This window comes from Cuculus canorus, chromosome 25 (assembly GCF_017976375.1).
Source record: "Cuculus canorus isolate bCucCan1 chromosome 25, bCucCan1.pri, whole genome shotgun sequence".
Taxonomy (NCBI): domain Eukaryota; kingdom Metazoa; phylum Chordata; class Aves; order Cuculiformes; family Cuculidae; genus Cuculus; species Cuculus canorus.
In genome coordinates, this window is record NC_071425.1 from 2,411,179 (window position 1) to 2,439,147 (window position 27,969).

Here is a 27,969-nt window from a genome sequence, read left to right on the forward strand (position 1 = left end):
CCCGTTTGGGGATACTGGTTTAGTGGTGCTGGTCTGAGGGTACCAGTTTAGGGCTGCTGGCTTGAGGATACTGGTTTGGGGGTCCTGGTTTAGGGGTGCCAGTTTGGGGGTGCCGGTTTGGGGATACCAGTTTAGAGGTGCCAGTTTAGGGGTGCCAGTTTGGGGATACCAGTTTAGGGGTGCTGGTTTGCGGGTACCAGTTTAAGGGTGCCAGTTTGGAGGTACCAGTTTAGGGGTGCCGGTTTGGGGATACTAGTTTAGGGGTACCAGTTTAGGGGTGCCAGTTTGGGGATGCTGGTTTGCGGATACCAGTTTAGGGGTGCCAGTTTAGAGGTGCTAGTTTAGGGGTCCCAGTTTAGGGGTGCCGCTTTGAGGGTGCCGCTTTGGGGTTGCTGCCAGTGCCCCACTAACCCTGACCCTTCCGGCAGGCGCCGAGCGGGTGATCACTCTGAAGATGGAGATCCCGGGCTCGATGCCGCCGCTCATCCAGGAGATGTTGGAGAACTCAGAGGGGATGGACACTCTTGGGGGGCAGCCGGTGGGGCCCCCCCCGGGCAGCTGCAGCCCCAGCCTTTCTCCCAGCTCCAACCGCAGCAGTCCAGCCACGCATTCCCCGTGACCCGCGCCCGGCGCGCACCAGGACACAACCCCGGCACGCCGGCACGCCATGGCGGGGGGGGGGCTCCCCACATCCCAGCTGCAGCCCCCCCCCCCTTCCACCCCCCCAAACCTCCTCCTCTCCCCCATTGGGGTGGACTCCTCAGCATCGCCCCCCTCCCTCCCGGGACCCCCTTCCTTCCAACCCACCGGATCGGACCCCCGGCGCAGGGTGGAGGTTGAGTCACATTTCAGGGTTTCAGAGAGGGGGGACCCCCCCAATCCTGACCCCATCAGCACCAGCACAAATGGGATCGTGACCACCGAGCCACCCCCCCAAAAAGAAATGCCGCCGGCAAAAGGGGGGGACACACGGCCAGACCCCACCCGCCGAGGAAGCAGAGTCATTTAAAGAGAAAGAAAGCAAAGTATATATATATAAATATCTATAAATATCTATAAATACGTTTTAAAACCTTTGTAAAAGTTTGGAGGGGTTTTTAGGCCTGTGCAGGTGGAGGGGGGGGCGCGGCGGGCGCTGCCGGGGGGGGGGGAAAATAATGGGGGGGACATTGGGGGGTGGGTGGGGGGGGGGATGGAGGGGAAGGGACCCACGATTTATTATTATTAAATTCTTTTTTTTTGTTGTTGTTGTTGAGATTTTAGTGGGTTTTAGAAGCAGGGGGGGGGCGCCAGGCGGGCCCTGCCCCAACCCCCCCCGGCCATGGGGTGGGGGGGTACGCGGCGATGGCAGTCGCGGGGTGCGGCTCTGCCGGCGCATGGGGAGGATTTTGGGGGGGGATACGGGGAGATTTGGGGGGGAAGGGGGGGGCTGGCTCCAGAATAAAGTTTATTTATTCTAGTGCCTGGCTCGTTCTTGTTGGGGGGGGACGATATGACACGCAGGCTCTGCACCCTGAAAGTGGGGGGGACACCCCAAGTCCCCCCTCTACCCCCCCGGTTCCTTTCGCTTTGGGGGTGTCGGGAGGGAACATGACACACGATAGGGGCTGTTGCAGCCTGAATGCAGGGGGCACCCCCCAATCTGCCCTCCCTGGTGGCCAAGTCTGGGATGGAGCTGAGCCCTTTGGGGGTCTCCCAGCACCCCCAAAGCTTTGGTCACCCCATGGTGGCCTCTGTGGCCGCTTCCGCCAGGGACCAGCCCTGCCCTGCAGAGCCCCGATGCATTCGTGACACCCCCCGGGGGGGGGGGTCAGGGATGGGACTTATTTGGTTTCCTTTTCTCCGTATTATTTTCCAGCAGCTGCGGGGTGAGGCCCATCCGCCGCCCACAACAGGAACCGCGAGCACCGGGACGCGGCACAGCCCCGGGGACGGAGAGCCGCAGCCGCCCAGAGGGCTGAGAACGACCACAGCTCGTTACAGCGATGGTTACACCGTCAGGTCTCCCCGGCTTAGGGAGGCCCCGGGGTGGCACGGCTCCTCCGCAGTGCCCGCCGGCTGCCCGGGCGCCGGTGCCCGCTCCTGCGGCCGACGGCAACAGCCGCCCCGCGGCGGAGGACCTTTGCGCAGGAGATGGGCGAGCTCGGCCAGGCTGAGCAGCGCCGACACCAACCCCACCACAAAGTAGAAATGGATGAAGACGGTTTTCTCCGTAGGGCGGGAGACGAAGCAGTCGACGCGGTGCGGGCACGGCCGCCGGCGGCACACGAAGAGCGGCTGTACCCTGAAACCGTAGAGCAGCGCTTGCCCCAACAAGAAACCCAACTCGGCCACGATGCGCGCCACCACGCTGCCCACGTAGAAGGGTTGGAGGCGGCGAGCGCGTTGGCCGGCGGCCGCTCCACGCCCCGGCTTGGCCGCTTGGTGCACGGCGAAGATGACGAAGAGCGCGGCCGGGGCTGAGAGGATGACGACGTGGAAGACGAGGAAACGGTAGTGGGAGATGGGGAAAGCAGCGTCGTAGCACACGGGTTTGCAGCCCGGCTGCTGCGTGTTGCAGACGAATTCTTCTTGCTCGTCTTCGAAGACGTCGCTGCCCACCGTGGCCAGGACCAGGATGCGGAAAAGGAGCATCACCACCAGCCAGAACCGCCCCACCATGGGCGAGTGCTCCTGCACAGCGTCCAGCAGCGAACTCAGGAAGCCCCACTCGCCCATGGCCGTGCTGCGGGAGCGGGAGCGAGCGCTGGGGGTGCTGAGCCCAAAGGATGGATCCCAGCAGGGAGTGCAGCCCCTCAGCTCGCTCCACATCCATACTGAACCCAAAGGATGGATCCCAGCAGGAGGTGCAGCCCCTCAGCTCACCCCTCATCCACATTGAGCCCAAAGGATGGATCCCAGCAGGAGGTGCAGCCCCTCAGCTCACCCCTCATCCATACTGAACCCAAAGGATGGATCCCAGAAGGTGGTGCAGCCCTTCAGCTCACCCCACATCCACATTGAGCCCAAAGGATGGATCCCAGCAGGGAGTGCAGCCCCTCAGCTCACCCCACATCCATCCTGAGCCCAAAGGATGGATCCCAGAAGGTGGTGCAGCCCTCCAGCTCACCCCTCATCCATGCCAATCCCAAAAGCATCACTCCCATCCCATCCCATCCCATCCCATCCCATCCCATCCCATCCCATCCCATCCCTGCTCCCAGGGATGCTCAGGCAGTGCCAGCCCGGCTCACCCCCGTCACGGGTGTCCCCAAGATTTGTTCCCCCAGAGATGGGTCCAAGGACAGCGGTTGGGGTAGGATTAGGAGGTTCCCCATTCCTTGTTCCCCGCTTAAACCCACTCAGCCCCGACCCAGCCTCGTCGCCCCCGTACCTGTGGAGGCTGTGGTCCACGCGTGCCAGCGCGGCTCGTGCCGGCTGTCCGGGGCTGTCCGGGACTGTCCAGTCCCTTGTCCGGCTGGGATGGGATGACGGTCCCACAGCCACGCCTGGAGTCCTTTTAAAGAGACAGAGCAGCCCCAGGGGCGCCTGGAGGGGAGGGATGGGCTCAGCTCTGCCCAGGGGGGGCCTAAAGGGCAAACACTGCCCCTGCCCGGGGCCAACAGCCGCCCGGGGTGCAGGTTGGTGCCCCCACGCAGAAATGTCCCCCATGCAGAAATTCCACCCCAACCCTCCGCAGCCTGGTGGAATTAAACCACAGCATTCAGCCCAGAAAAAAAACTCCCCCAGTGTTGGCATCACCGCCCTGGCAGAGCCCAGAGACATCGGATGCGTTCGACTGTGCCACGACGTCTCCTGCCCTCTGTCCCTCCTGGGGCCAAACTCTGCCCTGTGGGGGCTGGGATGCTGTGCCTGGGGGATGCTCAGGACCGGCATCAGCTCTGCGATGCTCTGTCTGGGCCATGAAGGGTCTCATGGACCATCGTGGGACTGGTGGGTGCTGGGCAGCTGCTTTTCAGAGCTGTGATGCTCTACAAGAAATGTCCCGTGGCACCGTCAGAACTCCCACCAGCCGCTGTGCGGCCAGGGCGAGCGCCGAGGGCCTTTGCCTGCACCTGATCCTCTTTCTGGTTAAGAGGAGCAGAGCTCTGGCCCGTGTGGGTCATCCTTGAGCCCTCCTCACCCCTCAGGGACCGAGAGATGCTGGTGGGTTGGTGCCCACTGCACCCCCAGCTCAGCATCCCCTGGTCAGGGACATTCAATGAGAGAGAAAATCCTGCTACAGAGCCTGTGGAGCACTGTGTGTCTGTGCTCATCCACACACGGTTCTGTACATACATCTAAGGTGACGCTGGGGTTATGGAAGCAGCTACGATTCCAGCCCGGAGCAGCCCGTGTGGCACAGCCATGGCCTTGCCCTTGCAAGTGGTGACAAGCGATTCTCCGGGCGCGCTTGCAGCGAGGAGAGCTGTAAATAGCACGGCCCCGCGGTGGGGACGCGCTGGAGACGCTCTCCAGAGCCCGGCAGTGGAAAATCTGACAGCGCTCTCTCCACACTTGACTGGGTTCCAGCAAAGCACCTCGGTGGCACCGATAGTGCCTGCACCCCACGGGCAGCGAGGGATGCGGGGTTAGGGTTTACCGCTCAGTCCTGCAGCCGTGCAGCTCCTCGCATGCACTGGAGCACCAGCCTGGGATGCGAGGCCAGCAAACATCACCATCACAGAATCACAGAATCACCAGGTTGGAAAGGACCCATTGGATCATCGAGTCCAACCATTCCTAACACTCCCTAAACCGTGTCCCTCAGCACTTCATCCACCCGTTCCTTAAACACCACAGGAGAGGCACCATCAACTCCCCGTGCCTGCTGGCACAATGATGGCCCCACACCAACCCTGTGCTTCAGCCACGTGTGCGATGCTCTTGGGTGCTGAACACCCAGGTGTGGGGACGTGGGACAGCACAGCTCATCCCTAGGGTGTCATTAGTGACCCTATCCGCTAAGCCTCCACCTCTGCCAGGAACAGCAGCTGCCCCATGGGCAAACCATGCACTCGAGAGCAAAACTCTCGAGACAAGGGGAAGCTTCAGCCACCGCTTGCCTGCAGCCATCCCTGCGCGCTGCGGAAGCAGAACCTGCGGCAGACGGGGCTCCGCAGGCAGATCCCCACTGCCACACAGCCCTTCACAGGAATTTGGAAACCTCCACTTAACCTGGAGCGGCTCCAGGCAGAGTTTTGGCAAAGCCACGGCGCAGGGGGTGAGCAACTGGCTGCAGGCATTGCCACAAGCGGCGTCCAGCGCTGAGTCGCTCCCAGGCAGGAGCTGCGCCTTGGGCAGGGGTTGTCACAGCGCTCGGCCTGAGAGACACGGAGCTGTTGGAGCGAGGCCAGAGGAGGCCACGATAACCCAAGGGCTGGAGCACCTCCCATCCGAGGACAGGCTGAGAGTTGGGGTTGTTCAGCCTGGAGAAGAGAAGGTTGCAGGGAGACCTTAGAGCAGCTTCCAGCACTGAGGGCTCCGGGAAAGCTGGGGAGGGGCTCTGGATCAGGGAGTGCAGGGGTAGAACAACGGGGGAAACGGTCTTGAGCTGAAAGAGGGGAGACTGAAATGAGATCTCAGGGAGAAATGTTTTCCTGTGAGGGTGGGGAGGCCTTGGCCCAGGTTGCCCGGAGCAGTGGTGGCTGCCCCATCCCTGGAGGGGTTCAAGGCCAGGTTGGATGGGGCTTGGAGCAACAGGATCCAGTGGGAGGTGTCCCTGCCCATGGCAAGGGGTGGGACTGGATGGGCTTTGAGGTCCCTTCCAACCCAAACCCTACACACAGAGCTGAGCTCGTGCCAAATCCTCTACTCCATTATAGCACAAGCTCTGGAAGGGCCATTTCCATAAGAATGTCAGAATTGACTAAATCAGCACTGCAACTAAGCTCCGAAATAACGAGCACGGTTAGACAATAGAGATGACCCATTTAGACCAGTCTTGGCAGCAGAGGGCGGGAACCGATGGCCTCTTGCTCTTGTGAACATCAGAGCTTCAAGTACTCACCATGAACAAAGACAGCCCACAGCCTTGGAGAGCCACACGAGGGAAAACCAAGGGAAGAGGCAGATGAGGACAACTCCTGTTTATTGATGAAAGCTGGATTAAAAAACTTTTATTATATAAATATTAGAAAGGACAGACTCGGGACAAGAAAAACACAGAAATATTTGCAGAAAGACAAGAAACATCACTCTGTGCTTTCAGAACAGCTCTACGCAGAGTAAAACTGGAGTAGGTAAAGACTCTGGTGAAATACCTCTAAGGGGAAGTGGGAGATGATGCTTCCCTGCTTCTGCTGAGGAACCTGCGTGCTGGAAGGTCCCACCAGCCAGCGGCATGGAGGTGACAAACAGGCCTCACCCTGCAGAGGACTGCACCCTTCGTGCAGAAGCTCTGGGGAAGTTCTTTGTCCCCAGGAACAAACAGGTAGAAGCTTCACGCTGCCGAGTTGCTGCTCGGCACAAAAGCCTTTGCCGGTGCCAAGTATGGCAGCAGAGAAGCGCGGCACAGGGGAACCTGCTGTGTTCCAACATGCGCATTGGAATAACCAACCGGCTTTTCCTGCAGGTTCCCACAGACCAAAGATCTTTGGATGGTCTATGTCTGTCCTGGTTCTGTCCTCTCCCTGAGCCCATCTTGCTCAGCAGAGACGCCCGTTTGGCTCCTTACAGCACCAAGTGCTGGCAGCCACAAGCATCGCTTACCTGAAGATGACCTCTGGGCTGAACGAGCCGAGCACAGGGTTCCTTGGCAGCTGGACAGAAGATAAAACTGCCAACACGGAGTACAGCGCGAAGACAAGTCTGCACAAAGCTCTATTGCTAAATCTGAAGTTAAAACACCAAGGGCTAAAAATCAGCATTGCAGAATCTGAGCAACAGAGGCTTGCACAGACATAAAGGACTGCAAAAGAGAAAGGGAAACACCAGCACGGAGGTCCAGACGCCGGCCCCTCACATGTTATGTCTGTACAACAGTAGAATTAAAGATATCTAAAGAAGAAGGTATCCACATGAGAGGATACTTTAAAGGATTTGGTATGTTCTCAAGTCTACTTTAGCATTAAAACAACCACTAAGTATCAAAAAGAGGGAAGTGCTTTAGCACCAGCTGAGCATGCAGCTCCAGTGTTCGTGAAAAAGGGGAGCGTGGTCCTGTTTAAACAAACCTAAGTGATTTAAAACCAAGAAAAATAGAGCTGTATTCACATCTAACAAACAGTTCTGGGCTAGCTTAAACTCAGTGACGATTTCCTAGCCTGAGATGTTCTTTTGGTGAGAGCTGTCAGGAGCTCTGCTGAAGGCTGCTTTGTAGATTGGTTTGGATCCGCAGCTTAACACCTTCATATGGATTCAAAACATGTCATCCTCATCAGACGACTCCAAGTACTGGACGGGCTTTTTGGTACGTCCAGGCCTAGCACGGGGCTCAGCTGCTACGGGGCTGTCTGCACGAGCGGTTGAATCAACAGTGAAGCTGTCGTCGTCTAATGGCTTGGATTTCTGGAGGGAAAGCATAGTCAAGAAGTGACTCATGAATCTGAGCATAAACAAGGAGCACAATTAGCAAGAAACGCACCATTGTGGCAAGGGAAAGTGGTTGTTCGGATGGACGAGACCAAACCAACCACCTGGGAGGAGTACATGTGCCCAACCCCCCTCCTTCCGCCACAAAGATGGGTGTTGCAGGGGAGGTTGTACCTCTGCCTTGCTGGTTCTGCCGGAATAACCACACCCCGCTCTCTGGTACCCCCCTCAACTCCAATGGGTGGTGGAGTACAAACCTTTGCCGCAACGGATTTGGAAGGCTTTGAGCCAAAATCCGAATCTGAATCCAAAGAGCTGGGCTGCCTTTTGGTAACTTTGCGCCCCTTGGTCTGGGCTGGCTTCTTGCTACCGGCTGCTCCAGCCTCCGGATCCAGGGATGCCTCCTTCGTCGCTGTCTTGCTGGCTTTGGGTGGAGCCTTTTTCTTGGCTAGAATATCCATGATGGACGGCTGGTTATCTGAAACAGAACTCTGCCTTTAAACCCCTGTTTTGCTGCCTCTCATTTGCAGTTTATGAATTACTTCCAACACAAATAGGGCTCTGCACTACACCGCGAGGTCAGTGCGCAGGTCACCTTGCTTGGAAACAAGGTTTTTCTAGAAAGATTGCTCTTTTACAGAGATGACGAGAAATGAGGTTGTTTATCTGCTTAGTTGCACTACATTTAGAGGATCAAATTAAAACGTACCCAAAGCAATTTACAGACTATTTCAGCTTGAAAAGTCCCGAACTCTCAAGGCCTCATAACCAATCTTAGACCTTCAAAACTTTTCCACAGCTCTTTCTTACCTATATTTTGCTGTTTTTAACAGCATTTTGAAGTACATCTCTTACTTAAGCTGAAATGAGCAGCCATTTCTGAATTATAATAGGGTTTCTCAATTTTGAAGTGGAAGAAACAGCTATTTTGCTGTGAAGTAACACACAACTGTACCGCTGGGATCAAAACCAGCTCGTGATGGAATATGCAAAACAGCTTTCAGAGTCTGACAAAGACTGTGGGCAGTGAACCCTAAAAAACCCCGAGTCAAACGCTGTAGGTTTATGAGGTCGAGCTAGCACGAAATAGATCAAACTATCCCAAAGAAGCTTTTCTTCTTCCTGGGAAGCCAAGCTCCCAAGTAGCTTTCTTCCCAAAAGGACATGAAGTAGAACATTGACTGCAAGACATGAATTCCACTCGGATTATTTCTGCCAAGTATTACATAGCACTGTAGGAAGCATTCACTTTTCCTGTTCCCAAACTAAAATCCACTCCCTTCAAGGATGTCTGAGATGAACTAGAACACAATATGCTTGGAAACAAACTCCTTTAAAAATGACAACAATCAGGCAACCTTTGCCACAAAGTTCAGATCTTGTCTGAAATGAGAACTCAAGTTATCCAGGCCTCTAAATGCCTGGCAAAAAAAAAAAGGATCACTCAGACTTGTTTCCCGCAGGAATAATAATCGTTATCTAAAAATGATCTTGCTGATCTTCGCCTTACCCTTTGTGGCACTGGTCTTCTTAGCTGCAGCGGGTTTTTTAGCCACAGTATTACTGCGAGGCACAGGGACAGAAGGAGCTGCAGGAGCTTGATTCACGTCTTCATCAGTAACATCGTGGACTTGAACTGAATAAAGAAAGCAGAAAGTAAGTCTGAAATGGTCAAATTTTCTACTCTGCCTGTAAGCATTAGAGCAGAAAGAAATTGTTTTGACCTATTTTATAAAAAGAACAACTGTTAAAACCCGATTCATCACAAATTCAAGTTAGAAATGGACAAAAAGCCTAATGCACTGAAACCAGCTTGTACCCTAGCGTCACAGTTTCTTGCGAGATCTTGTGACTAACGGCTGCCTCTGGCAGCGCTAAGCACCGATCAGAATGCCCAGTGCACTCTCATGGGGTTTTAGGAAAATCAACAAGGCTTAGGAAGTTTCATACTCACCAGGGATAGCGCTTTGTGCTGGCTTTTGCTTGGAAGCTTTAGCTGCTTTCTCAGTGGTTTCCCTAGAATACAGAACCCCAAATATTTTGATATTTTATTTTAGAACTTATGTTATACTAAATAGATGTGTTTAAGAGTTATTAATTTCCAGATAGCATTAACAATAGAAGCATAACTGACTGTCCAGTGCCTGACAGGCTGAGAGAGATGGGCTTGTTCAGCTTGGAGAAGACAAGGCTCTGGGGAGACCTTCCTTTACTGAACGGGGCTACAGGAAAGCTGGGGAGGGAAGGGCTTTTGACTGGGGAGTGCAGGGAGAGGAGGATGGGGAATGGCTTTTAATTGGAAGGGGGAAGATTGAGATTAGATATTAGGAAGAAATTCTTCACAATGAGGGCAGGGGGGCCCTGGCCCAGGTTGCCCAGAGCAGGGGTGGCTGCCCCATCCCTGGAGGGGTTCAAGGCCAGGTTGGATGGGGATTGGAGCGACCAGATCCAGTGGGAGGTGTCCCTGCCCATTGTCAGGGATTGGAACTGGATGGGCTTTGAGGTCCTTTCCAACCCAAACTGTTCCATGATTCTGTCTGGAGAAACACTCACTTTGGAGCAGCTTTGGGTTTGGGAGCAGGTTTCTGTTTTGTGCTTGTATCCGATTCATTGTTGCCTTCACTGTCACCCAGAAATTCAGACCCCTCATCTGAACCGGAGAGATATGCTTCTTCTGAGTCCGAACTGATTATGGTCTTGACTTTGGCTGATGAAACGACACAGATGCATTAATTACACTTTTGGCAATATGCTGCTCAGTTTCTCTCTCAATATTTTTAGCAGCAGTTATTAAAAAATAAAGATCTGAACAAAAACAAGCAGATACTGAGACTGCCAGCGAGAAGACTCCAAATCACAAGTGTATTCTGTGCTCGCTTACCAACAACATGTTGGATTTGCCAAGACAGTTGTGTAATTAAAACCAATAACCTTATTTCTTTAGTTGCTCATTTCTGCTTTTCCTTGAAAAGCCTTGTAAAAATCTCCTCAAATGATAGAAATATTTAGTTGTTATATACAGTAAAATAAATAAGCCTTTTGAAAATGATTTCTGGGAGCTCTCTAAACAGTCTCTTAAACTTTCACCTCCACAGACCGCCCCTTGTCTGCATTTGTGTCGTCTCTCACCTGCTGCTTGGCGAACCAGTCTCTCTCTTTGAGGTGGTGCTTCAAAATCAGACTCGGAATCAGATCCTGAGTCAGACCAAGGGTTTCGCTTCTTCATTTTCTTTAGTGGCTTAAATGGTAGAGTGGCCTGTCTCTTTGCACCTGAAAAATATTAGGAGGCAGGATGAACCAGAAGAATTCCATGTGTCCTTTCCTCAGGCTCAGCAGTTCAGGCTCAACTTAGAAATACAACACTAAATTCAGTGGATTCTGGTTTAAATGTTGAAGAGAAAGAGTAACTCATCCCGTTTGACTGTTACCCAGGATTACTTTCTCTCTTGCTTAGTCTTTCCAAAAATACTGATCCTAAATGTCACTCATCACCTTCAGGAAGAGGTCAGATAACCAAATTTACAACCCTTCCCCTCTCTTTCCATTGATGGAATAACACGTAAGAGCATTTACCTCGCTCAGTATTAAGCTTCTGCACTAATCTCTGCTTAAGGCCTGAAGGCTCTTTGTCTCCTGGTGTGTTTTCTTCTTGATTCTCATCAAATTCATTTCTTTCAGTCTGAAGATAGAAGCAGATATCAAACAGATAACGAGTCAGCTCACACAGTTAGAAGAGGTACACAGTAACGTAGAGACGAGCTGCTTATTCTAGATGTACATCAGAAATCTGAGTTTATGAAACAACCTGTTTATAACTTGAATGCAGCCGAGTAACTCAGAGATGATCTGTCCCCAGATCAGGTGATTGAAACCGCAAAATCCAACATTAACAAAACCAGGAACTTTGTCTGCACTCCTGAGCGTGCTTTGGTACCGCCTTTGTGTGAGGATGGCACGGCTCTAGGGAGCGTTGAGGATGCAGAACCGAGCAGGGTGGGTTAAAAACAACAGTGCAAGCTATTTGGAAAAACTGTTAGATGGAACCATCTGTAGGAAAGGAGCCATGTCTGGCTTACAGGTCAAAATGGGGGAGGGAATATTCTAATTTTCTGTGTTGCAAATGGCTGAATGGCATAATTTCAACCAGGCCTATAAAAGTAGTTAAAACTTCTTTATCCCCTTGATATTGAGAACAATAATGGCATCAAATGGCAGAAAGTGTTACTGGAAATGCAAAGGCTGTTCTAGAGAAGTGATTTTACGAGCTGTTCTTCCTGTGTAAATCCCCAAGACACCTAGAACAACCTTACTTGCATCTGTCTTTTCATTTCTAAGCTACTGACCCATCTCTGATATTGAGATATGTGCTCTTGCCAAAAGATTTTCCTCTAAGCCATGTCCGGATATGTTAGTGAGATTGAGAAACATCCACTTCCGGTGTTCCCCACATCCTAAGAGTCTGTCCCTCTCCACGAATAGCTGCTTTATCAGGACAAGTTCAGCTAACAAAACCTTACTTTTTTTTAGGACTGCACTGAAGAGGATGTAATGAAAGAGTAAGCGTTTGGAAATGTTCCTTTTTACCTTTATCTTCTTTTTAGTTCTCTTCTCTGCCTCTGCCTTCATCTCTGCAGTTATCCGAGGAACAACCCTTATGCCATGAGGTGATGGCATTACTTCTGGCAGTTGCGCCTTCTTCACCTTCATTTTCCCTCCTTTCATCTTTAAAGGTTTACCAACAACCCCTGCCATCTCATCCTGAGCTTGCTTGGCTTCCACTGCCTGCAGAGGTGAGCACAAAAATCAAACCACCATGAGAATACAAAAGAAACAATGCGATACTGAAAACCCCACCATCACAGCCCTGCAATAAAGCACTCTGAAGGACAGTTTTCCTCCTATCAGTTTAAACGAAGCTTCTTGCTCTGCTCCAGATCGGCACGTTTTCAAGCAGCGATTTAAGCCTGAGCTATAGTTTGGTTGCCTGAAATCAAGTCACAGAAACCTGCCCACAGTTTGGGCTCTGTTCAGTAAAGTCCAGCTCCTCCATCACTTTTCCAGTGTCCAGAAAACCCTCTGATCTACATCTCCTCATACTACATCCTAGTACTAGTTTTCTCTCAACCACTCCCAAAACCTCTCCACTCTTCAGACTGGCAATCGACCTTGGTGTTTTGACTCCCTGACACAGGGCAGCCGCTACTCCCACCCAACCAAGCTAGGAAGGTGAAGAAAGCTTTCCTCCTCCTCAACACGTGCAAGACATAGGAGTTATCATTTTTAGTTTCCTTGTTATGACAAAAAAAAGTCAATAAACAGCTGGTGAACAAGACTGCAAGGGAGTCAGTCATCTACACTGAACGCTGACTTACATCGAGTTCCTCAACAAAGGCAGCAAGGTCTTCCTTCCACAGATCGGAGGGACTCTTGCGCTTAAGGTTTTCCAGCTCCTTTTCCTAAAGGGAATCACAGTTGATAATCGTATTAGTGATATATTTTAAGCCACCATTAAAAAAATATATCATATAATACTGCCTCTGTAAGAAAAAGAAAGAACATACTTTGTTATCCCTCTGCTTGCAGAGCTCATCTTTCTTCTCCTTAGTCAGATACCAAAGGGGCATGTTCAGCAGGTAGTTGAAGTCTGGTCCAGTAGCTGCAGCTGATTCTTTCTCACTGTCCTCTCCCTCCTCCTCCTCTTCTTCTTCTTCCTGAATGTGGATTTAAAACAAACATTGCCAACAAATACATTAATACACAAGGGTAGGGCTACTGATCAAATTTAGACTGCTGCACAGATACTCCATGGACTTATGGTGTCCAGACTCCTCTGGAATAATTTGGAAATGGATAAAGGCTGTTTAAAGTCTCAGCTGCTATTGCAGAGGAATTCATCTGCAAAAACAATTCTCTGAATCTCTCTTGATCTACTCTGTTTGGCTTCTCTGCCTTCATAATCCAGGTTCTCTCCTCAGGCTACTTAAAACTGCCATCTCCCTCTCAGCCCTTCCACAATTGAGTCCTACAGGCAGGAAATCCTTAAGGAACAGCAGGAATTGCTGTGGCAGGAGGACTTGACTTGAACCCAGATGACTGGGTCTCAGTGCCTTCTGAATGAGAGACGGAATTTTCAGTTGTCTTATGTTTCCTACCACAGACATAGCAGACGTGCAAGCTCTTGAATCCTACAAACTGAAAAGCACCTTGGGCTTCTTCTTCCTATGAACTATGGAGCTGTAGAGACAGCGGCCAGTTTGGACCTGTTTAGAGAGGACGACCGAAACATTACCTTGTTTTGCGATTCCTTCCAAGCCTTCACTGGATCGGATTCGTAGCCTCTCTGGATAAGAACTTTAATCAGCTCCTTCTTGGGTTTGTTTTCTGCAAACAGGCATTTCAGGATTGTCAGTTAGTGACTACTACCAATCACTGCTAGGAAAGACAGACAAGCTTTAAATCTTGGATCCCATGGTTCCATAGCAGCTCGGTATCCTCTCAGGCTCTAAACTAGCCTTTTCCTCATCAGAGGCGGGACTTATGGAAGAGCCTGAAAGAACACCTAAAAAGTTCCAACTTAGCAAGTGATTTGTCAGGTCAGCATCACTCCTTCAACCTGTCGGGAACACCTGCCAGCGCGGTAAATACTTTTCTTCTTCATTTCCATACTGCATTTCCCCTGCTCTAAGTAGCTTTTGAACTTGGAAAAAAAAAGTTGTGATGGTATCCAAAAGGTTTCACAGTAACAAGCAGGCAGGTAGAAGAAACCCGCCTCAATAGCACTCGAAGGCTGTGGTGTAGCTTTCACCTCATTAGACTTCACCTGGGAAATTTATGCTCTAAATGCCCCAACGGAAACGCTTCAGCTGGAATTTGTTCCTTTTTAAGATATCAGAAGCAATCAACTATGAGACACAAATATAAACGAAACCAATCCTGCCAGCCCTGGAACTGCGTATTACAAAACTCCAAGAAAATGCATTTCAAGGGAATTATTTCTCTTCCTGAGTCAAGCCAAACAGACACAGGCTGTCAGGATTACTGGGTTGCCTTCAGACACAAACCACAAAGCATCTTATGACACTTCGTCTAGCTGCATCCTCCCTGAACGCAAGTGAAACACAGACCGTCTTTTAGACCGAGGTGGAAAAGTTGATTGAAAAACTGGAATACCGGGAACAAAGATCTGTTTCTTTTTTCCAGCTCATGATTCTCAGATGCTGCTAAGTTGAATATCTAAGTCTGAAACCCCAAGCCACTGAGAACATGATTTGGAATATTCTTGCAGAGGCTCACAGAGATAACAGGGAAGAGATACGGTTGAAGTATGCATTTGAACAGAAAACACCACCCCTTTCTAACCCCACCAGTACTTAACTCTTATTCTGAACGAGTCAGAAATAGATAGGAATTATTGCTAAACTATTAAAGAATATTTCTACTCTCAAAATAGCATCAAGCACAGTAGGAAAGCTGTATGAGCATCCTGTTCCAGTTAACATGTGCATAATGCTCTACAGACCAAGAATACTCTGAAGCATTTTCCTCTTGTATGCTAATGGAATGGAAAGATAAGCTCCGGTGTAGTTTGTTAAGAGCCAGTCTGGGGCTGAGGAGGTGCTGACAGAACTCAAGGGAGCACCTGGTTCTTCTCCCAGTTTCATAAACCATGTAGCCAAGAACAACACATACCGATCACAATTTTGCCATCTATTTTCTCCAGGATGAAACGAGCCTGGTTGCTCAGTTTTGCAGACTCGGCACCTAGCATTCCAATCAGCCATTCTTTTCTCAAATTGTAATATCGGAGCCTGAGTTCAAAGAACTCTTTAAGAATATCCTGGGGAGAGTCGTACTTCTTGAGAAAGCCGACGTGGTCGAAAAGAACCTAGATGAAAGAACACAGGCATTACGATAGTCAAAGTGATTTCTAAAAACAATGAAATTCAGCTATAACACAGGTGTGATAGCACAATTGAATTATTATAACAATGTATAAAACGTTAGTATTGAGAAATTAGTTTGCAAGCACGGCAGCAGAGAGAATTTTAGAATTTGAAAGTTGCAAACACATAGTGGGATTAAGGTTACTTGAATCTTAGAGATAAATGTAGGATAAACATCTTGCATCAAGCTTCACACATTGTCAGAACCCAGACACTCAATAGCAGCGCTGTTGTCACAAAGGTCTCCGTGAACTGTGATTTCGGATCACTGACTCCTTCAGGCAAAACCAAACCACCCTGAGTCTATTCCCAAGCCACTCTCTTGACCTTTTGAAGGTATATTTAGAAAACTGATTTAAAAACAGTAACAGCAGAGAAATCAAAGTGAATAGGTTACTGCAAAAGAGTATTCGTTACAGCCAGCAACTACAGCTGCCCACAGTCTTTGAGCTAAAGCAAGAACTCTTTGGCCAAATCTATTACATACCATGGAGTTGCATGTTAGATTTGTTTGGAGTTTGAAGACCTTGTGTAGCCCCACTGCTTCTGCTTCAGCTAGTTTTTCCTCAGTCATCTTCACTATAAACTTCACTGTCGTGTCTGTGTGATATTCTTTATAGTCTACGATTAGTGGGGGTGTCTTCTCAGTCCCATTTAACATGGGTTCTAGAACTTGTTCTTTGTAAGTCTGAAAAAAAGAATCAAAGTCAGACCTATATTTTCCGTGGAGATTAAAAGCTCCAAAACACATTAAACCCATTTTGGTTTACAAGGCAAGCTACACATTCCTAGGGCAAAATTACTGTTTATTACCTGGGTCCATGTTCTGACAGGCAGCTCAGTGATCTCTATGGTTGTAGAATTGAGGATAGACACTTCACCACTTATCACGTACTGATTAGGTCCCAGCTCATCTATTGTGCCTTTGAAATTCTTGTAGCTAGGAAGCTAAGCAGAGAAGAACACTGGATTCAGCTTTGTGTGGATGCTTCGGGTTCTAAGCACTTGCATGAAATCCTCCTCGCTAATGAGCGAGACGTTGCTTTTCAACACATTATTTACCATTGGCAGTGGCTCTTCTCCATCCATCAGACGACGGATATTATTCACAACTTCCCTGATATCAAAGTTGGGGATCTTACAGGACCAGCCAGTACCAATCCCTTCTGCCCCGTTTATCAGCACCATCGGAATGATAGGCATATACCATTCCGGCTCCACACGCTGATTGTCGTCATAAAGGAACCTCAGGATGTTGTCATCCATTGGTGGGAACACCAACCGCGCCAGTGGGCTGGAATGGAAAAGAGAATTTAAGCCTGAATTCTTGTTACAGAACAGCGACCATCACATAAAAAGAACCCCCCAGAAAACAAACAAAATGCAAAAGTCAGGTTTATTATTATCGGCCAGCCTTAGCCGTGCAGCCTGGGTGTCTACGTAGGCTTATAGAGTAACAGGAAGAAGGAGACGCACCTTCAGTGATTTGATCAGTCTCTACGCGTTCTACTGACTAAATGGCACCCTAGCCTCGTACTTACATATGTAAATCATACATTTAAACTCTGAGAAAGTAATAACTCTGTATTACCTTGCTTTAGTACAACCACACGTGCTCAAGTAGCAGATTTGATCAAGTTCAACCTTAGCGACCTTTGGGTCTACAGCAGTGTAGTCTCTGTCTTTCAGATACTAGAACTTCACTCTCCCAACTCAGGTTCATCTTTTATCCTACCCAAATTTCTCCCTTTGTTTTTGCTCCCTTTTCCTTATTCTCTGCCGCCTTTCTGTTCTCTTGGATGATAACCAAGTTTACATATCTGAATCTAGGATCCAAATCTCTCTTCAATTATTGCTACTCTGAGTATGCAAGTAGTCCAAAGTTTTAAAGGGGAAAAAATAAATTCCTTTCTCATTTTAAATGCTGTCAATTTGAGCTCTGTAACATATTGAGAGTATTTAAGATAGAAAAAAAAATCTTTAATGCTGACCTGAGCATTGTAAAGATGTATCGAGGGCTGGCAGAGTCTTTCCCACCATGCAGCCTTGTGCCAAACTGACCAATAGGCTGCAGCAAGTTGAGGTTGTTACTGCCCACGAAGTTCTGAGCTAAGTTAATAATGGTCATCATCAGCGATGCCTGCAACAAAGGAAGGTTCAAAGCTAAAAAATGCAGAATTCTTCACTGAACGGACAAAATTAAAGGCAAAATTCACACCAAGAAGAGAACTGATATAGATGATAAACTCGATTAATAAAATACTGGAGGAAACTCTCACAGCAAGTGCATCCCAAGACCCTCTAGACTGGATGACTGAATATATTCCAGTGGCCTAACACATGTTCTTAAAACCTCCAGTGAAAGATTCTATCAGTCTCCCGAGGGAAGCTTGTTTTAGTGCTTAACCTCTACTTACCAAGGTAGATTTAGGCAGACATTAGTAGCCTTTCTATCGCAAATAAAGTGTATTTTTCTTGTTCTACTTTTTGAATGAAACACTCCAACATAAAGCCCAGGTAGGACAGGCAGACTGACCCATCTCAGATTTAATTAATATTGAAGTGTTACAATGGACATACAACCACTTTACTTTGGCTTTTATACCGAAACATCTAATCCTGCTTTAGAGGCATCTTAACTGTCAAGTCAACAGAAAGGCTATTTTTGCCTTCCATGTAAAAAGCATTTTGCACAACCAGGTCAGGTTCTTACTTCACCATGATGGTATGAGGACATCTCAGCTACAGAACCAGCCAGCTGCGCAACCTTCACCTCCCGCTTATCATTTCGTTTGAAACACGTGAAAAGAACTTTTCTTTGACCTGGCTTCAAACCTGTATATATAGAAAAAGACCTTGTGATTAGAACTGACAATGTGTTTCACTTAGCTTCTGCTCTCTAGAGACTTATATCTCTGAAGATTCTACAACAGGAGTATGGTGCAATAATATACTACAAAATGGATATGTAATCCACAGATCAAAAACTCGGACAGGAGAAAACAGACTTCGGAGCACCGACCCTGAAAACGCAGCAGGTTACCCCGATTCTGATGATAAGATGCACAAACACTTGTTTATTAAGTTCTGAGGAATGCGCTATGCAGAATCACTATCTTGAAATAACTTACCATCAACCAGTGACGGAATTGATCTTTCATTATCCGAGTTTGAGAACAGGACTAACTCCTTGTTGATGAAGTCGTTGTACGTCAGATAATTAGTATTTTTCCCATATAGGTATTCCTAAGAAAAACAAGTGCAAGATTGCTGTAATTTTAACAAGACCTAATCTGTTTCTTAGCTCATAGCTGGTTAGTTCCACTAAAATGGAAGGTCCTTGTAAGACCAGCTAAACACAGCTCAAGCGCTGACATCGTTAGCGTTGCAAGGTCAAACACCGCTTCCTGCGATGCAGACCTGTTTTTGAGAAATGAAGTCTTCATACAGTCTCGCTCAAGTTATCACTTCCCAATCAGTAAAGCAATTGGAAAGATAAGAGTTAAAAATGAAATTAACTACTGGACAATTGACCGTGAGGCTGCACCGATAAGACAAGAGAAGAAGCTGCTCCGCAAAATGCTGAAACATTTTAACTGTCCTGTAATCCAGCAACTGACTCACTGCCTCTGAGCTGCGTGCAGCTCTCACATGCCAGAATGAAGCCGAGAACAGCCCCAGGGAGAGACAGGAAACCAGTTTCCTTCATATCCGTAAACCTTTTACCTCTGGCAGACCATGCAGCTTCCGTTGTCTTCTATCCTCCATGAAATTAGTCAGCCACTCCTTTCGCTCTTCTACCTTCTTCTTGCTAAAGGCCTGTACATTACAAAATGAAAAGTAACTCAATTTTAGGACATTCACTGGAGCAAAGAAAGCATACAAGAAAAGTTTATCCTGGAGAATAACATGCTAAACAGGTGGACTTAACAGCTTAAGTGCAATAAAAGGGTCTTGTAGCTAAATATATTAGGAGTGTAATTTCCACTAGTCTTTAGGAGATGTGGTATTTAGGCTTAAATGTATGTAATTGTTAATATAGAAACATAAAACTAAAGTAGATTTCCCTATTAATTCGTATTTGCAGGGAAAAAAGTGTGTTTTTTTGGTGTTGCCAGAACACTTAAGAGTCAATGTCTACTGAAGGTGGAGAAGTTCGCAGAAGTGAGGACTGTTTTAATCCACTGGTGAACCATTTGACAAGAAGAAAACCTGAGGCAGAAATGAGAGGTCTGCCTTAGAGAAAACTCCAAAAGATGCAGAAAAATGTTAAAGGAATATTTACTATTGTGTCTGGAAATGTCAGCTGGTTTGTAGTAATGAGCTGTATTTAAAAACCATCATTAAAAGGGTACTCTTGGCCTGAGGTCCGTGGGCAGACTTGCTTCTACTGGTTAGTCTAAAGCCGTAGCCTTGGAAACGAAGAGATTGTCTTAAGCCCAAAGGGCTCTAAGAGCATTTTAAGAGAAAATATATCGCTATCTATGCAGCAGAATACCAAAAGTAGTAAGTCAGCAATTAATTCAAGTGTTAGTTACCAGGGTGATCGCAGCATCATCTTCAGGACCAGAATATTTGAAGCCAATACGATGTTTAGCCATATCTGCAAAGTACTCTTTAGCCTCTTTTGATGTGCTGGTACCCAGACCTGCAGAGACAGTACTAGTGAATCCTAATAACTGAATGCTTCAATCAAGTTGCAGTTTAAAGAAATACTTTGCCATGCCTGGTTTCTGTGATGCATCATATAAATGTTCAGCAAGAAGGTGACTTATGAAAACTTTAAAATGAGGTATCATAAAACCCACAAGAATTACAGAGAAGTGGGCAGTTGTGTGCTGTGCTTTTGGATTTCGACTGCAACTCTTGTAGACATCTGAAGTGATTAACTGCCAATTGGAAGTGATTCCTCATCATCCAGCTATTGTTCTGCAGTTGGCAACTTCCTTATTGGTATTAAGCAATTCTGGAATAAGCACTTAGCTTGCAGTGCTAACAGTACACAAAGACCGTACTGTGGAAAATGACACATAAACCCAAGCATAATTGGCTCAAAGAATGGTTACCTACAATATTGTAGCTCTGTTTTGAGCGATTTCATTGACATTTTATCCGGTTAGAGGTTATCGTTTCTTTGCTTTTATGTTCTGTTTTATGTCAGAGGTATTTGTAATCAGAATATCTTACGAGGGAAGAGACTTGGAGGTCACCCTGTGCAGCCCTTTCTGTAAAGGCAGGGCTAACTCTGAATGGAATCATGAATGCTTTTACTTGGATCGTTTAATTTCACCCTATTAAGTTTTCTACAAACCTTTATAATACTTTATTTTCCACGAATTGTAGTTCTGCGTACTGCTTTTCCATTCCTCAAATTCAGGAATGCTGTAGAATGCGATTTCTTCTTTGTTTTTAGAGACCTACAAAGAACAAATATTTTAATTAAGAATCGAGAGGCAGATTTGGACTAACAGATCCTTACTCATTCACCTCACCATCTACCCGGCCCTCACCTTTATGATAGGAGTGATAAATTCCTCCAAAAAGTTATGTCTTAGAAGAGAAGGCCAGTTGTGATGGATGAAGTTAATTAGCAAACCTTTGATATGTGATCCATCTTGATCCTGAAGTAAAAAGGAAAAAAAAGTCATATTTAATCAGGGATGTGATGGAATTGATGATTGTTAGCTTAATAGCAAATGATTCTATAATTCCAGGTAACTGACCCTATTAACTTTCACTTCTAAAAAGGTGACCATGCGTTGTTTAACTACTGAAAATTAAGAGAAGCAGAAAAGCCATGTTCTTGGTGGAAAAAAGGTATCAAGGACTGGTCAAGGACCTTGAATCAGCAGACTGGAAAGCCAATATTTAGTGCTGCTGCTCCCTCCTCTACTTCACCCATTTTGTTCTGTGGCTGAGAAAACACTATGCCCCACTAAAATATAGAATGATAAAATGAAACGGATACAGAGAATTAGGTACAACAGCGACAGTGGGGGAAAGGCGGTATTTTCTTCTTTCCTCTGGGTTCAAGTGTTGGATTTTGTCCTCTCCCAGGTTTCAATTTTAGTGAGCCTAACCTGATCTGTCATGATCATAATCTTTCCATAGCGAAGAGTCTTTAAAGATTCTTGATCTTCATAGTTCTTTTTATATTGTAAACCCACAATCTTGATGATGTTGTTGATTTCAGCGTTTTCCATAATCTAGAGAAGATCACATGGAATAAAAAACTTATCTTTCAGATTTAAAACGTAGCTCAAAAAAAGTCCAAAATCACCCACAAGTACACCAGTGACTGAGCTTTGCCTTGACTTATAATTTCTAAACTGAATTCTAATGCTTAAATTATTCTAATAATTCCAAACATTTTCCGGTCCATGACACACACTCTATCCCTTCAAGCAAAACACCAAACAGGACTTAATCAATATTCCCGTTCAGCCAGCAAGGAGGCTGAAGGTGAAACGAGACCCAGGTGTTTGAGACACTGCTCCTGGGAGTCACAGTGCTCCAGATGTTCAGCTGCATTCAGTTAACAAACACCTGCATTACACCGCGCAACACTGCTGCCTTCTAGCATGCAGACTAGAAAGATTTTCCAACACACCTGCTTGTGAGAAGCTTCTCTGACGTTGAGCATTTTCCCACGAAGGGGAAATACTCCATACTTGTCTCTACCAACTACTCCCAGACCAGAAACAGCCAGTGTTTTGGCTGAGTCTCCCTCAGTCAGGATAAGTGTACAATCTAAAGAATTCTTGCTGCCTAAAAAGGAAAAAAAAAAAATCGAGTCAATTTTCTAATTAAGAAGTGAAATCAAAGCCAGCATACTCACAAACTGAGTGAGAATAAAGATCTTCTAACACATACAGGTTTTGTTGCACGGCACATAGTAAACAGGGATAAACTATAATTGCAGTTTTTTCTCATGATCTTCAGGAGAGAATTCTTTCATTTGTCTAACAAAAAAGCTTTGACTATTTTTGAATGAATCGGTTACAAAGGATGTAAAACCTTACCAGCATCATTGGCATCGTCCAGCTTAGGAACACCCTTAATCTTAGTGTGTTTCACGGCCGAACATTTCTTATTCAGCTGGCTCTGAGCTTTAAATTTTACCCAGTTTAGGATACTTTCAACAATGCCACAGCCAACTGCCTGCAAGATAAGAAATAACCCCAAACAGTTGTAGGAAAAGCCTCAACAATGACAGAATTCTAAGTTATATAATTTTTCTTTAGCTCACGATACTTCACAAGTACATATTAATATTTGCCACGTTAAACATCAAAGGCAGACAACTTAATTAACCTTGTATATCAATACTTACACCCTTAATAAATTTTTCACTCAGTTTACAGGTTGAGCCAAAGTTCTTTGCCTGCAGAGTCATGTTCTCCTTAGTCTGAGAATCAAAGGTTGGATTTTCAATCAGGGCATTGACAAAAATCCACATATGGTTCTTCACCTGCAGTTAAACACAACAAGTATCACACGTCTTGCAGGCACATCTCTAACAGCAGCGCATTCTGACAGTGAGGAAAAAACCCATCTATCACTGTCTGGATTTGAATTTTCTTAGATGTCTTGAATCCAGGACCCTCATGAACAATGTTATATGGTTTGGGAGGCCAAGGAAATAGCAGCTCTCAAGCTAAATAGGTGTTATCTAACAGATACCCAGTTTTAATGCATTTACACTGACTTATAACATTCTGATTACAAAACATGAGTCAAGAGTTGTGTTTCTTACAGGGAAACTGATAATGTGAGAGTTGTGTTTCCTACAGGGAAAATTCTGATGTTGTACCTGAAAAGGCTTCACTCCAACTCCATTTTTGTTCTTCTTTTTCACAACATCAATGATTTTAGTCACAAGCTGGTCAGCTACGTAATCAACGTGCCTGCCACCCTAAAGGAAAACGGAATCAAAGACCAAGTGGTGATTCCATTTGAAAAAAAGAGTACGCGTAGCTATTTAAAACTTTAAGCATAGTCTTTGCAACATTAAGCAATTAAGTCTTTTTTACTAATACGCATACATTTGAAAACAGGTAATGTTAATGATGAAGACTATGGCATTAACTTGACTAAATAAACCAAAGAAGAGTTACCTTTGTAGTGGCAATGCTGTTGACAAAGCTAACTTGCTGGAAGCCTCTTTCACTTAAAGTCAAACACACTTCCCACCGAGAATTTACTTCCTCGTGGATAACCTTAAGTGCATTACCAGTTTCATCTACTTTGTCCTTGACATAGAGGTCCACGTAACTACGGAATCCTTTTACCTGCATATAGATGAAAACAGACAACTAATTTATAACAGCTCCTGTAAATACCTAATTCACATCCTCCTGAAAAGCAGGTGAAGAAAACAGACAAATTTTCCCTTTGCTATGTGTAACGATGAAAATTGCTTCAACAAAATGTCATTGTTTAAATAGCACAAGAAATACAGTACAGTTTCTTTTAAATGCTTACTTACAGGCAGCCTCTGTCCATTTAGGAAAACTTTGACATCCTTTGTGGATCCAGCAATATCATACGCTCTTCGAGACATCAGTGCTACAATGTCTTTATCAAGAGTTTTCATTTTGAATTTTGACAGATCAGGTTGGAAAGTAACGCACGTGTAATCTTCTCCATCAAATTGTTTCAGTATCATTTCACCAGCCTTTCCCATGTTGTCTGTCCAGGTCTGAGAAACGGAGGTTTTGTGAGTTGCAAGTCTAACACACACAGCATCTAGCTTAGTTTTTAAAAGCAGTAAGTTGATTTCTGAGGTTCAAATACTTCAAAATTTAAAAAACCCCGCTGGTTGAAAACTAGATTCTAATTGTGTGTGCTCAGTTTGTTACTCATTTGAGTTATATTTGGTCATACAGTAACTATGGGGCAAATTTATTTTAAGCACAGTGCACTAAGTACAAGTTGAATCTAGATTTTTAGGACAAAAACTTAGGGTCTTATTTGAAAATCTCAGATATAACCTTAGTGACATGAGAAGTGCTCGTACCTGCTTGAACAACTTTTTGTATTCACGACATGCAGTTTCCACAGTAAATTTTTTGCTAAATATGTTGCACAGTTTGGCTCCATAACCATTTCGCCCACCTGGAATAAGAAGGAAAGCAGATGTGTGTTATTACGTTTGTTCAAAACCATCTAAAAGAACTCCAGACTATCAGGAGTTCAGCCACTTCAGCACAATCAAAGTACAACTGTTAATAGCAACAAAATGCAAAAAACTCAGTCTGTGACTATAAACCCATATCTAATTGGTATTGGTGTTCAAAGAGAATTTTTCCTGTTATCCATGCTTGTACTATTACCGCAATAAAATAGAGCTTGAAGGCTTCTATCTGATGGACTTGGAATGCTGTTTTCACACTGCACCAAGTACCTCCTTCCTCTCACTTCAGTTCACACATTTAAATCGATCAGGCTGCTCAAAAATACCAGCACATATTGAGAGCCTTCCTTACCTGTGACTTTCTTTTCATTGTCATCGTAGTTGCTGGATGTTAGCAGCTGTCCAAAGATAAGAGCAGGCACGTAGACCTTCTCCACTTTGTGTTCAACTACTGGAATACCTTTCCCGTTGTTCCACACACTGATTGTGTTATTCTCTCTAGGGGAAAAAAAATGTCCGATTTTAAGGCTGCAAACGACTGAGTTATGAAACATGTATTATAGAAAAGCTCTAGGGAAAGGCCACCATTTCATCACGAGCAAATCCCTGCTCAGCAACTGCAGAAACAGCCAGCAGAGGGAGAACAAGTCAACAAAAAACCCTCTTGGATCTGCAGATCCTATGAAAAGAACCACCACAGGGAAAAATCCTTTATCTGTGCTTAGTGACAGAACAAAAAGGGTGAGAGGAAGAAAATGGCCACAATGGAAAACAATGACAAAGAAGCAGCCATTTCATCAGTCAGCACTCTCTATGAGATGGAATAAAGAATAAGGCTTTCACAACTGGTGAATTGCATTTGGTCTAACTTGGATCAGCCTCATCACAGAGCCTTCCAATACCACACCAGCTTTGCAGAATAGCATCTGAGTGAGAAAATCCAATGCACTTGAGTTGGGAAGGCAAGGGATAAGAGTGAAATCAAACTTACACATCAATTGTAACTTTAATGCACGACATGCTTTTATCCCTCTGCTTGTTGTCTGCAGCATTGACTAGAACAGAAAGATTATTATTGTTAAGTTACACTCTCAATCAAAACAAAACAATTAACTATAAAGTATCTTCAGTGGAATTAATGCAAAAAATCAGTACATTATTACTATCAATCATCTTGGTATGCAAATATTTTGCAAGTTACAAAGAGGACTACTACAAGTTACTATAAAAGGGAGAATTTAGGGGTAAAACTGGTTTTGCAATAGTGCACTATCATCCCACGTACTACTAAGCAGCACTAATGGAAGGACATTAACACCCAATATTTCCGAGCACAATCAACAAATAATGTAGTCTGTGAATACCCTCCATCAAATTATGCAACAGACATCACTTGGCCAACAATGCAACCAGATGGAAGTGCTCTTGGTAAGTTCTCACAGTAAGTTCCACTTTTCTAGACATTCAGCACCTATTAGTTAATTAATTAGCGAGGGACTAGAGCACCTCCCATATGAGGACAGGCTGAGAGTTGGAGTTGTCCAGCCTGGAGAAGAAAAACCTCCAGGGAGACCTTAGAGCTACTTCCAGCACTGAAAGAGGCTCCAGGAAAGTTGGAGAGGAGCTCTTGATAGAGGAGTGCAGGGACAGGATGAGGGGGAACTGTTTTCAGCTGAAAGAGGGGAGACTGAGACGAGATTTTACGGAGAAATGTTTCCCTGTGAGAGTGGGGAGGCCCTGGCCCAGGTTGCCCAGAGCAGTGGTGGCTGCCCCATCCCTGGAGGTGTCCCTGCCCATGGGAGAGGGGTGGAACTGGATGGCCTCTAAAGGTCCCTTCCAACCCAACCCATTCCATGATTTTATGATCACTAACCTGTAATTTACTCAACAGACAGGTCTTACCTAGGATCTCATCAAAGATTTTGTATAAGCCAGGCACAAAGGTCACATCTCTACAGTTAAGGCCCACGTCCTCATCAAAAACCCACATTTGCTGAAAAGAATGGAAGAAAAATGTAAGACCCCAGGCCCAGCTCCCCTTTGGTGCCAGCAATTTGTAAGGCAGAGTTTTTGTGCTTTATGAACAGGCTTCTGCCTGCACCGAGGCATTTCAGCCCTGGCCCTCCCTTGCCTCCAGCCCCTGTACCTGGGTGACCAGCTCCACGGAGCCAATATAGGTGTCGGGCCGGAGCAGGATGTGCTCTAGCTGTGTCTTTTTCTGGTAGATATGCTCCACCGAGAGTTGCTTCCTGATGCCATCTCCCTTAGGTGCACGCTGGTTCTCATCCACGGCCTGCTCAGGGTTGGGGGAGAAACAGTGGCAGTGAGGGGCAGGGAGTCGGGAGGAGAGTTTGGGGGATGGAAAAGGGGATCAAAGGGGGTGGAGTGGGCTTGGGCGGTGGGGGACCCTGACATGGTACTGGGGAGAGGATCTGGGAGGGAATCCGAGGAGAAGGTGGATGGGGGAAGATCTCAGAGAAATGCAGGATCTGAGAGGTCAAGTGGGGAGCGGCTGCGAGGGGGAGCAAGGAGGGAGGGGATGACATGGAGGAGACTTGGGGGAAGGTCGTGATGAGGGGCTGTGAGGAGGGGGAACACAGGGAGAGATGGAGGGGGGCTCTAGGGGAGAGGCCAGAGAGGGGGCTGTGATGGGTGGAGGCTATGAAGAGGGGAGAACAGGGGGAGAAGCCAGGGGGGAAGAAGCAAGAAAGGGAGAGACCGTGAAGTGGTGGGGCACGGGATAAGGGGGGAACACAGGGAAAGGCGGAATGGGGTACAGGAGAGGCTGGCGGGGGCTGTGAGGAGGGGGACATGGGGGAGAAGCGGGGGAGGGCACAAGGAGGGAGGCCGTGAGAAGGAGGATGGTGAGGGGGGTGGGCAAGGGGAGAGGCCGTGAGGGGAAGAGGGAGAACAGAGGCCGTAAGGAGGGGGGGAGGGGCATGAGCTGAGAAATCCTGGGCCGCCGCAAGAAGGAGGTGACGGGGGACCCCACGGGGACAAGGAGGGGGTGTCGGGGCGCCTCACGCACCCGCAGGGCCGGCGGGGACTCGTGGAGCATCATCGCGGCAGCAGCGGACACGGCGGCAATGGCGGCTCCGCGCGCTTCGAACACCCGCTCGGCCCGCCCGAACCGCCAGCCAATCAGCGCCCGCGCCGGGCACCTGAGCAGCCAATCGCAGCGGCAGGGCGGGCACGCGGGGGCGGGACCAACCCCTATGATCCAATAAGAGCGCGCCCGCGCATTCAAATTAGCCAATAGAAATGGGGAACTTGCGATATCGACCAATGGGAGGGCGCTGTGCGGACCGGTTCTGCCTGGGTCTGGATGAGCTGGGATGCACTGGGACACACGGGAAACAGCAGAGCCGCACTGGGATA

At 47.0% G+C, this 27,969-nt stretch overlaps 3 protein-coding genes across 4 annotated transcripts in view; 1 reads left to right on the forward strand and 2 right to left on the reverse strand.

The window, feature by feature from the left end:
* Positions 1-715, forward strand: part of RARA (retinoic acid receptor alpha) — a 39,515-nt gene extending 38,800 nt beyond the window's left edge. For both annotated transcript variants that reach the window (XM_054088095.1, XM_054088096.1), the window contains one exon: positions 429-715. In XM_054088095.1, coding sequence (XP_053944070.1) covers positions 429-619 — 191 coding nt within the window. In that variant the 3' untranslated portion in view covers positions 620-715. The remainder of the gene's footprint in view (positions 1-428) is intronic.
* A 1,274-nt stretch (positions 716-1,989) lies between these two features.
* GJD3 (gap junction protein delta 3) lies at positions 1,990-6,019 on the reverse strand. The gene is made up of 3 exons (XM_054088017.1): positions 5,990-6,019; positions 3,374-3,528; positions 1,990-2,725 (listed from the first exon to the last, which is right to left on the reverse strand). The coding sequence occupies exons 1-3, from the start codon at positions 5,990-5,992 to the stop codon at positions 1,990-1,992; spliced, it is 894 nt and encodes a 297-aa protein (XP_053943992.1). The 5' UTR covers positions 5,993-6,019.
* A 37-nt stretch (positions 6,020-6,056) lies between these two features.
* Positions 6,057-27,695, reverse strand: TOP2A (DNA topoisomerase II alpha). Its single transcript, XM_054088085.1, has 35 exons — positions 27,620-27,695; positions 26,738-26,884; positions 26,494-26,584; positions 25,583-25,646; positions 24,944-25,089; positions 24,475-24,572; positions 23,944-24,156; positions 23,573-23,746; positions 23,269-23,370; positions 22,789-22,926; positions 22,478-22,616; positions 22,066-22,223; positions 21,536-21,661; positions 20,966-21,076; positions 20,767-20,872; positions 19,994-20,103; positions 19,182-19,274; positions 18,587-18,701; positions 18,169-18,290; positions 17,447-17,595; positions 16,518-16,749; positions 16,269-16,403; positions 15,943-16,143; positions 15,202-15,397; positions 13,802-13,893; positions 13,074-13,223; positions 12,885-12,968; positions 12,097-12,294; positions 11,086-11,191; positions 10,642-10,782; positions 10,066-10,219; positions 9,467-9,528; positions 9,023-9,148; positions 7,770-7,990; positions 6,057-7,488 (listed from the first exon to the last, which is right to left on the reverse strand). The coding sequence occupies exons 1-35, from the start codon at positions 27,650-27,652 to the stop codon at positions 7,339-7,341; spliced, it is 4,683 nt and encodes a 1,560-aa protein (XP_053944060.1). The 5' UTR covers positions 27,653-27,695; the 3' UTR covers positions 6,057-7,338.
* Between the last annotated feature and the right edge of the window lie 274 nt (positions 27,696-27,969).

What these genes read in the sequence shown, in the direction of transcription:
- TOP2A (XM_054088085.1), bottom strand. Translation starts at nt 27,652, where the DNA reads ATGATGCTCCACGAGTCCCCGCCGGCCCTGCGG. An exon ending in AATCTTTGATGAGATCCTAG is followed by an intron (nt 25,647 to 26,493) that starts GTAAGACCTGTC and finishes TTTCTGTTCTAG; the next exon opens with TCAATGCTGCAGACAACAAG. An exon ending in CCTTTGTTGAGGAACTCGAT is followed by an intron (nt 12,295 to 12,884) that starts GTAAGTCAGCGT and finishes TCACCTCTGCAG; the next exon opens with GCAGTGGAAGCCAAGCAAGC.
- GJD3 (XM_054088017.1), bottom strand. An exon ending in GTGGACCACAGCCTCCACAG is followed by an intron (nt 2,726 to 3,373) that starts GTACGGGGGCGA and finishes CCGCTCCCGCAG; the next exon opens with CACGGCCATGGGCGAGTGGG.